This window comes from Notechis scutatus, chromosome Z (assembly GCF_049901735.1).
Source record: "Notechis scutatus isolate UNSWTSFEM ecotype Mainland chromosome Z, rNotScu1.2, whole genome shotgun sequence".
Taxonomy (NCBI): domain Eukaryota; kingdom Metazoa; phylum Chordata; class Lepidosauria; order Squamata; family Elapidae; genus Notechis; species Notechis scutatus.
The window spans coordinates 68796075-68807370 of record NC_142025.1 but is presented as its reverse complement, the minus strand read 5'-3'; the positions used below and the strand labels follow the sequence as shown (position 1 = coordinate 68807370).

The 11296-nt window shown below is 37.7% G+C and overlaps 1 protein-coding gene across 1 annotated transcript; it reads left to right on the top strand.

The window, feature by feature from the left end:
• Positions 1-8193: 8193 nt before the first annotated feature.
• Positions 8194-10516, top strand: YAE1 (YAE1 maturation factor of ABCE1). Its single transcript, XM_026674831.2, has 4 exons — positions 8194-8308; positions 8706-8848; positions 9279-9400; positions 9758-10516. The coding sequence occupies exons 2-4, from the start codon at positions 8732-8734 to the stop codon at positions 10152-10154; spliced, it is 636 nt and encodes a 211-aa protein (XP_026530616.1). The 5' UTR covers positions 8194-8308; positions 8706-8731; the 3' UTR covers positions 10155-10516.
• The last annotated feature ends 780 nt before the right edge of the window (positions 10517-11296 follow it).

Below are 11296 nucleotides of genomic sequence, written 5' to 3'. Positions count from 1 at the left end.
GCGTTGGCAAGCTGGAGGCAGGGGACGGTGGGGGGGCAGCTTGCTAGGCCGCAAGCATGACCCATGTGGGATGGAGCTGTGGTGGTGAAGCAATCCAGGAAGCTGAAGGCCGGGGATGGTGGGGGGCAGCTTGCTAGGCTGTGAGCGCCGCGGCCCATGTGGGATGAAGCAGCAGCGGCGAAGCAAGCCAAGCAAGCTGGCAGCTGGGGACAGTGTGGGGGATATCTCGACTCATAGGCTTACTTACTCGGGCAGGCATATCAGGGCCACTCAGTTGGACTGCAGGCACCATGTCCGCATGGGAAGGCAGGCAAACTGCAGAGACTGTGTGGTCAATGCAAACAAGGAGCCACACCGTGTGCAATGCTGTGGAGGTGAGGAGTGACTGGGTGGGGTGGGCTGAGCCGGTGGGCAGGGACGACTGGCGAACAGACGGGTAGGGGTGGGTCAGCCTGAGGTGGTATTTGCCAGTTCTCCGAACTACTCAAAATTTCCGCTACCAGTAAGCCAGAACTGGTCCAAACCAGCTGAATACCACTTCTGGTGTATAGGCATCTGAGTCCTTTATGGCTGATCCTGGATATACATTCAAATCTCCTGTTTTATATCCCATTGTTCCTTACCTCATTTTAGGTTACTTGAGGAATTGTCTCACCCCTATAGGATAGGTCCACCCCACCCATGCCAGCAAAAGAAGCATGCTGTGGATCCCATCAGTCAAGGAATTCTGACTGAAAGGGTCCAGAATTCTGCCATGACCTGAAGTCTTCTTTCCCCAAAATAAGATTGGCTCCCATCTGATCTTCCTCAAGAGCTTGAAGACCTGGTTTTTCCAATTTTTTTGGGCCCCAGTGGGGGAGTATCACATTGGAGATGGTTGATTAATAGTAGCTCCCATCCCAGATTTTCCTCTCTTGTTCCCCATCTTTTAATTATAACCTGTATTTTTATAGTGAGTATGTATGTATGTATGTATGTATGTATGTAGTTTTATTTTGATGTGTGTCATGTGCCTCAGCATATAGTCATGCCAAAAATAAGTAAACAAGTCAATGAACAAATCAATATTTAAACCCTTGTCTCAGATTGCTGTGAGCTTGAGTTGCAGTTTTTGCTTTGTTGTTCTGAGAATGGACCTAACTTTTATCTCCAACAAAGTCATCATCTTTACTGTCTATATCATGTGAGCCCAGGAAAAGATGCAGCTTTTTCATGAAGACACCATGTACCCTTATACCAAATCACTTTTGGATTCAAAACATTGATTATTCCTAACTACCATCCTTTACAGTAGCATGCTTTATAAACTAACACTTTTATGAAATTGTTTTCAATGTTAATCATAAATCCTACAACTGTCAACTGGATAGCTGATAAGGAGGAAGTAGTAGAAATACTGGAAAATATTTGTAGCTTGGGTGGGAAATAGTAGAAATAGTAATATTTGTAGCTTGGAAAGTAGTAGAAAGCAGTGCTTATCTGCAAACATCTTGCAGTGCTTATCTGCAAACATAGTGAGTGCATTAATTGGGTGAGATTTCTGTCAATAGGCAAGTAGCAATAAATATAGTGTTCTTATCAGCTCTTTCTGCTGTCCTGGTTTCTTCTGCCTGACAGAAAATAATTGACTGGTTAAGATTGTTTACTGGGAAAGCCTTAAGGTGAATATAGCTTGTCCTCATTTAGCAACAATTTATTTAGTGACAATGAGTTATAATAGCTTTGAATATGGAGACTTATGGCAGTTGCAGCACCTCCATAATCATGATTTTTGTAACCTTTATTGCCAGCTTCTGATAAGAAAAGGCAATTGGAAGTAAGTCTAAATTGTGATCATGTAACTTCATGCTTAACAACCATGCTGTTCACTTAATAACTGCAACCAGAATAAGGGAACTGCCTCTGTAAATCAGCATAGTCAAAGAATTTTTTGCTTTACAATTGTATTACTTAGTAACAGAGTTCTCAGTCCCAATTACAGGATATTGACTGAGGACCACCTGTATACACATGAATATATTCATGTTGTTTGAAATTTTGCATTGATCAAACATGATGTTCCCTCTAAGTATTCCTTATTTACTTGATATTGGTTTCTATTTAAGGTTTTGTGCTCCAATATTCCACTCCTAAATCTGTGTGTAGAAAAAAAAGCCCAGTGAATTCTGCACATCTTCCTTTCTATAAAGTATGTTCAGAATTGCACCTTATATAGATACACACAGGTATTCCTTGATTTACAATTCATTTAGTGACCATTCTAAGTTACAATGGCCCTGAAAAAAGTGAGCTATGACTGATTTTTCACATTTACGACTGTCACAGCATCCCCATTGTCACACAATCAAAATTCATACACTTGGCAACTAACTCATTTTTATGATGGCTGCAGTCTCCTGGATCATGCGATCACCTTTAGCTCCTTCTGACAAGCAAAGTCAATGGGAAAACCAGATTCACTTAATAACTATGTAACTAACTTAATAATTGCAGTGATTCACTTAACAGCTGTGGCAAGAAAGGTAAAACTCATTTAATAACTAATAAATTTTGGGCTCAATTGTGGTTTTAAGTCAAGGACTATCTGTATAGGCAAAAAAAAAAATCAATCTTCAGGAAGCCAAAATGTTTTCTACATTAAGAAAAAACAAAGCATATGCAACTTTATGTAAAAGTAATTACCCTCTTTGATTTTTTTAAATGCTATTTAATATGTATTGATTTTACCGACTGTAAAGGGAGTTTAAGTGAACACATAGAATTAACACTGAAAGCTAATACACTGCATGTTCGTTGGCTTACTTTATGAAATGAGTAAACCAAGCAAGCATCAAGCTTTCCTTGTACAACACTGAAAACGAGAGCCACAAAAGCCAGATAAGTGTGCAAACAACTGGCCCACGATGCTGAAAAAAAACAAACCTAAGAAAAGTTACTAACTTGACACTGACAAATTTACATTCCTACCTACGAGCGATTTCCATGAACCCCACCGCACCAAACTATAGTACTTCTGTCCGATCCAATCTACAAAACGTACAATAGCATCATCTAATAGCATGCCCAATTCCCAATTCAAGATAAACAAAGGTGAATCAATGCGCAGGCGCAACTTCCATACCTCTGCCCTCCCCTCTCCACCAACTGCTCCGGAACTAATTCTTAGGTTTCCTTACTTCCCGTGTAACTCGAAACAGTCCTGCGCAACTGATTTTCAGCCTGTCCGCCGAGAGAAACAGCTTTGTAAAAATGACGGCGACTTTCTGGGGGTGGTGTCAATGGTTGAGCAGAAGATTAGCGGCAGCGTTCATTCTTATTGAGAAGGCGGCTCCTATTTTCTAAAAATAAATAAATATGTACGTATTAACTAGACCTAGTCTTCCTTGCTTACAAGCGCCAGGAATTACTTTTCTGGGATTTCCTTCCCCCACCTCCGATTTAGCAAATTTTTTGACAGATTTTTTCCCCCAAAATACTTTCAGTGTATTTGTTCTTTCAAACTGTTCTTGAAGTTACTGAAGTTACTGAAGATGAGTGGTGGATTTATTCCTTGTTCAATACTAACCTTAGCAAAATAATTGGTTTTATGTGAGGTGGAAGATCCTAATATTATTTTGGGAGGTCAAGCAATTGCAAATTTTGAGAGCTTCTGAAACAAGGAACTGGGACATTGTGTACATGATTATGGTAGAAAATTATTTGGGCAATTATTTGTGATAATATTATTCCATGGCTGTTGGGCACTTATGCAACTTTTCAAGAAAAATGAATCGAAAAATGAATCGAAAAATGAATCGTCGTCTTGTTAAAAATGTAATGCTCCAAAGACAGGTTGAATACAAGAAACTTTTTCTACTATGGCTCCTTCCAAAATTATTTTATACATTAAATTTGTTCTTGATGATCCTTGTGTATCATATCTTGAATTAATACTGATCTAGTCAGATCTATAGTTACAGCTGTACATATACATAAGTAGATTTATTTATCAAATTTATGTAGGTTGAAAGTTGACAAGACTGTAAAGGATATTGTATGCTGTTATGATAGAATATTTGATCCTACACGTTTGGAAAAATACATGTAATATTAATGATACAGTCTGAAATTCTTACATTTCTATATTTCAGTAAGTAATTTATTGCTGGGAATTCATAATGGAGGATAGCTGAAACCAAGTATCCGTTCATGAATTATACATGATTTTTTTTTAGATTTATGAACATACATGATTTTTTTGTACCTTTGAGTCTATGAATTAATAACTGATCTAGTCAGATCTATAGTTACAGCTGTACATATACATAAGTAGATTTATTTATCAAATTTATGTAGGTTGAAAGTTGACAAGACTGTAAAGGATATTGTATGCTGTTATGATAGAATATTTGATCCTACACGTTTATGTGGACAACTACCTGACCAGTCCTTTTAATTTAGTATAGATTCTGACTTCCTCACATGACATGGCTCCAAACTGACCTATGTTCTGAACTGCCTATTATTGAATTATAAAATAAATATATGATATGCCAATTATGCTGATTACGGCTTTCAAAGTTCATATCCAAGTGAATTGAATTACAATTCCCATAATTCTGGATCACCAGCCACACTGGTGGGATTTAATGAGGGTTTAAATCCACAATACCTAATAAGTATCACGTTTGCTTGTCCCTATCACATTTAAAAGTTTTTTCACAGCAAGCATTATTAAATGGCTATGGAGGGATTTGTTTCATTCAGACTATTAAAAATCTGATTTCTCACCAGAGATGCTGCCCAAGACTGGTTTTATTACTAAATTTTGGGAGATACTTTGAACTAAGATCACATGTATATGGCCTATTCTTGTTTTATAGTATGAATTTATTAATACTGATCTAGTCAGATCTATAGTTATAGCTCTACATACACATAAGTAGATTTATTTATCAAATTTATATACCAGCCATCACATAAGAAGTAACTTTGGAAGATGTATGGCAAAAAACATAAAATGGATCAACATGTTAAACATGGTCATTAAAAAAAAAGCATGAGGTTTGATTAGCAACACAGTGACCTCAAGATCACACTGATCCCTGAAACCCCCATGCCTGATGACAAAGCCAGGCAGGGCTTGAGGGACTTCTGAAAAATGAGAGATTGAAGTGATATCACTTCAAAAAAAATATATTCCAAAAGGTGGGTTCCATGGCAGAGAAAGCCTGCTTCCTTGGGCCTATCAAACACACTCAATTCCCTGAGAAATGGGATCCATAGAATGCCTTTTTTGCATGATCCAATGAGACAAGCAGATATAATTGGGGAGAGGTGATCTCTCAAATAATCTGGCCCCATGCAATGAAAAACTTTAAAGGTCAAAAACAGCACTTTGAATTGAACTCAAAAGCAGACTGGCAACCAATGCAGTTCACAGAGCAAAGGCATAACATACTATTTTAAAAGGACACATAATTGAACATCTGCATTTTGCAAATCTGCATTTTGCAAAGCTTTCAGATGCTGTTCAAGGGGACCCCCATATAGAGTACATTATGGTAATCCAGTCAGGAAGTGACTAGAGCAACTGGGCAGATATAAAATTAAATAACTTGGATCCATCTTGTGTTGCCATTTCAGAATACATTTTCACAATATGGAAAATATTACAATGCTTAAGGAAGCCTGATAAATGTTAATTAAATGATAAATGTTAATTAAAATGTTCTATGTATATTGTTTAAGATTCTGAAATAGAAAAAATATTGTGCCAAATAATTTTGAATTATGCCTATTTAATCACATATTTCTTGGTTTGTATAAATATCATAATTAGAATTCCAAATTTAGAATATGAAAGTAATTGAAAGCTGGAATAATGTTTTATGTTGTTGCTGGCAAGTAAAGTCTGTGACAGATTTGTAACAGAATTTGAATCTTGAAAACAATCCAAGGTTTGCTATAAATTAATAAACTGCAAATAATTTATGAGAAATCATGCTTCTCAAAAATATGATTTGATATTTAGTATATTTAGCAGAGGAATGTAAACTTTCTGATTAATGTTAATTTTAACACCAGTTTTGGTAAAGGACTAGCTCAATGATTTAGCAAATTAATGGTCTGCATCCTTTTGTACCATTTTTTAAGCAATAAAACTATTTCCAATATTCCAATGTCAACATTATCATTTTATGACAATCCATATTAACTGGATTACAAAGAATTACTGGATATTGAAAATGGACTAAATGTGTTATAATAAAAAGGAACTATGGAATCAAAATATGTAAGAAAGCCACATTTCCATACTTAACAAGATCAACATGTTTTCACTTTTTCCAAAAGAAAATTCAGCAATTGTGAGTAGCTTCTATGCACATAATCCTTGAAGACTTGTAATTGGCCTTAACTCTTTGCGTGCAGAAATTTTATTATAGGTAGTCCTTGCTTAACGACAGTTGGTGCTAACCATGATCAAAATTTGAGCAGTTGGCAGCCTGCCTCCACTTACAACTTACACTTACACTCCACTTACACTTACAGGAGTGCTATAACTCAATTCACCTTCAGGCATTGTCTAAAGGCATTGTCTATAGATGCTGGGGAAGTTCCAAGGGCACAATAAATCAGCCACCACCCCCTTCTGTGAAGGGCTGAACAGCTGGGAGGCTTCCACAATAGGGCACAAAGCAGTTGCCCTGTTGAAAGTTCCACAAATCCAGGAAATTCCAAGGTCAACCATATCAGCTGATCTTCATTTTGCCTAATGCATGATGCTAACCACAGTGGATAGTAAAATCTGATGTATGACCTAGTGTAATATTTGAATTCAGTTATTGTATATAAAAACCAATAAGAAAATCTTGGCCTTGTCAACATTATACGCCATAAATTGCTGGATTTTGGGCAAAGAATATCTCTCATTATCTAAACACTAGAATTTAAGTAGAGATGCCACTTGGGAATGAACATATCTGTCAATCAGGCCCACTGTGCTCTGATTAGCAAACAATTTTTTTAAAAAAAAATTAGAATATAGTATATAAACCCCCTAGAAACTATTGTTTTGGATTGATGACTATTTTATTTCTAAATAATTTTAGATTTGCGTCTAAAGTTCAGGACTAGCTGGAAAATAACAATTCTAATCCTATTAGTGGAATTCTAACTCAGTCCTATATTTTTATTAAAAAGTTACTTTTTATAATATATACTCATTAAGTCCATTAAATTTAGTAATTTACTAAGCATCCATATGGTTGGGCTGAAAGTCTGATTCCTAATTTTGAAAACAAAATTGTGAGATTTTGGATCACGAAATTTATTTTGCTCAAGTATTTGTAGGTCCAGTTCATCTTTATATGTCACCTTTCATTCAGGAATTCAAGAAAGAAAAGACAGCATTCTTTCCTGTCTTTCCTACAGCAATGTTGGGTTTAAAAAGAATGGGCAGTCACCCATTGAGATTTGTGACTGAATTTCTGTTAAGCAACACCAGTTCTACCCAAACATACATTATTTCTCATACTCATCTGGACAACTTATCTAGATGAGTATGAGAAAGAAACAAAGGATAACTTTTAAAAATGTAAGTAAGTCCTTCCTCCACACCTTCCTGGGCAATTTCAGAACACACACACACACACTGTAAGTAACACTTTTTTTTAGAGAATAACAATTTAATTGAAACATGCTTTTCTGGATGAGAGGATAATAAATAAGCTGCATTTACCCCACACAAGTGGAATATGCAGAGGAGACAATAGGGCTGAAATGATGAAAACAACAACTGTCATTAATTTGGGAATGATAGCACATTCATTCTGCGAAAATCTTTACATGGTAGCCGGTCAAGGGTGGCATAACTACTGTCAACTTTAACTTTTGAAAATCCTGGAGGAAGGCAAATATCAAAGGGTTTCTCTGCTGTTTCCCAGAAAGGTACGTGGATATACTCATAATCAGCTGGGAACCTAACTGGATCCCATGGAGTGTTTATACAGTTTGCCATCGGCAGTTATGGTCTCCTCTTCAACATTCAACAGCTGAACATTTGCTAGCCTGACACTGACAACTTCAGAGTTTTATCTACAGCGATTTCGGGAGCGGGCAATTTTCCCTTGTTCACAACACCTATCAATCCGACAGCACCGTATTCCCGACCTTCGAACTCAACATGATGTGGTCAATGCGCAGGCGCAAGCTTCCATTTCTGCCACGGATGTCTGCTTCTTCTGCGACCCCGGAAGCACTAGGGACTTTGGATTGTTGTCTGGCGAGAGGGCAAGATGGAGTGTCGAAGATTGATTAAGGAGTAGAGGTGGGTTTGATTTCGGATCTGTCCATGGTTGAAGGGGAGGAGGGAAAAATGCGTTATATGTCATTTAGGGAGAAGCTCATCTTTTTTTTTTTGCAGAACAGACACACCTCCGATTTGTTTTGCCTTCCTCATTCGCTAGTTGCTAGGAGAGAACTTAATACGATTTTCTTTCTGATTCGATTCATTTTGTCATAGAGTTTACTATCTCCAATGCTTCTCAAATCATTCTTGATTCTCTTCAGGTTTAGCCCGTTCCCTGGCTATGCTCGATTTCAGGTGCATCACTTGAGACTTTCAAGAAGAGATTGGACTGCCATTTGTCAGAAATGGGGTTGGAGTAGATGACCTATAAGGTCCCTTCCAACTCTGATTATCTGTTATCTGCTTTGATTCTTAGCCTCTTGGATCAGCACTACAAACAAAATGTCATGGCTACAGTCTGCAATTAGCCAGTGCTATGAAGATGTATTTGATGAAAATGCAGATGAGATGGACATAGCCCAGAAAGAATGGAAGAGTGCAATGGAGAAACGAGTCAAGGTAGAAGTAATTAATCTATAATATTGATTGATGTTATTAGTTCTTCTCTTCCCTTTTGTATTAACTTGAATGCAAATAGAATGCTGGCATAATTATTGATAGGAATCAGAAGAGTCAATCTTGTTCTCTCTTTAGAGGGATTCTTAAAAATTAGATGCCAGATGGATAGAATTTACCTCAGAATTGAATTTTGGAGATGACTTTATAGAACAAAGCTGATCTTTTAATTAGCAAGAATACTTATATGATATTCTTTAAAATAAAAGTGCTGTGAATCAGGCTCTGAAATTAAATTTCATTTGTTCTCTTCTTTTTGATAATCATTTGGAAGGATACTTTTTTAGCTTTTTTTGTTTTACTTATTTTAATTGGTGTTATATTTAAATAATACAAATGCTAACAAATTGTATTTTATTTCTTTTGCTTAAAGGAGGGCTATAGGGAAGGTGTTGAGGCTGGGAAAGTGGTAACACTTCAACAAGGCTTCAATCAGGGTTACAAAGAAGCAGTAAGGGTGATGTTTGAATGTAGCCAGCTCAAAGGAACCATAAGGTATGTTGTAAAAATAAAGATACCCTCCCCCCAGAGACCAACCTTTATGATGGGTTTTATTAAATGTATAACTGTCATCTTTTTCATAGCCTGAATAACTTAGAATTAATCTTTGGTAACTCTATATTTTGCAAGGTGAGAGGTGGAAAATGTGATAAATTGGAACCACTGAATGACACTTAAGGATTTCCATGCCATAGTAAACACTCAAACTTTTGTTCAAATCTCTTTTTCTGGAAAGTAGAATCCATTTGTAATGTTTTTTGATACAGTGGTGATTTCTAGATTCCCAGTTCATTTTAGCATTTTAAAAGTAAATATTGTTTTGTTTTGTTGTTTCAAATATTTACATTGTAGTGCTCTTCTGTCTTGGTATCATCACAATAAACACAGCCCTGCAATGCTGAACGAGATGACTGATCTGCTGAATCAATTAAGAATATACGAGGAACTTATGCTTAAGAATTTAAATTGTATAAACCCACAACCCAGTGTTGGATATTTGCTACATACTCTTAATGACATGGATCTTGATCATGAATACTGCGCTGTTGAACAACATAGTATAACATGTGCTGAGCTTACTAAAAATAGTTGCAGAAATAATGGAACAGATTCATTTCAAAATGAATGCTGTGGCAGCACAGAAGATCACAAAAGTTCTAAAAGAGCATCCCTTTCTTGGCTTAAAGAAAGAACTGCCAGTATCATGGAACAATTTGGTTTATCTTCAGACACAGTTAAACATACATAGCTCTTGGCAAAATAATGTCTAATTTTAAATTATATTTATTTCTTTTAATCATTTTTGACAATCACATGATCACAGGACACTGACAATCATAAATACAAGAATTGAACACAAAGTTGAGATTATCTTAATTTCAAGCTGTCATTTCACAAGGCAAGACTACCTGTATGGTTTCAACAGATTATGGTAATTATATTTCATCTTTATTATTTTTATAAATAATCCTGTGGCTGTCTTTCATGCTGTTAGAGGCTGGGCCCTGGATAGGGAACAACAGGCTTCACCTGAACTCTGATAAGGGAGTACTTATGGATATATGGAGCCTCTGGAGTTTTATCTTTAGTTCTACCGTGTTTCTCCAACAATACGGCCTCCACCAATAGGAAGACCCAGCATGTTTTCTAGGCATAAAATCAAATTAAGCCCCTCCCCCCAAATTTAGGCCTAGTTTAAAACATGCAAAATAGGGGGAAGGGTGGGGGGACTTGCCATTTGGAGTGTCGTTGGAGCTGCCACCGCCGTTTGGAGCTGCTGCCGCCGTTTGGAGCTGCCTCTGCCGTTTGGAGCCGCTGCCGCCGTTTGAAGCTGCCGCTTCCGCGTTTGGAGCACTGCCGCTGTTTGGAGCACCACCGCCACTCCAAACACGGCGGCAGCTCCAAACGTGGAAGTGGCAGTTCCAAACGTGACGGCGGCACTCCAAACGGCAGAGGCAGCTCCAAATGGCAGAGGCAGCTCCAAACGGCAGCAGCAGCTCCAACGGCACTCCAAACGGCAGCGGAATGGGCAGAAGGGAAAGCAACAGCGGCAGGTGCCAAAGGTCTTGGGTCTGCAGCAAAGGTGTTTGGTGGGTGTAGGGAGCTCTCTGCGCTTCGCCATGATCGCCCGTTAGGAGCGGCTGGTGGCGAGGCTGACCGCGAGGCGCTCTAGATGAGGATGAAAGGGGGAAATGTGAGTTACCCAAAAGACGGCCTAGCCGTTTTTTCGGGCTCAAAAAAAATAAGGCCCGGCCTTATTATGTGAGAAACATGGTAGTTGGGGTTGTACTACTCCAGACAGGCCCAATGCACAACTATGAGTCTATGAGCATAATTCACTTTTAAAATATGTTAAATATTTTAGTATTCTTTTAAGTTAAGACAAACTTT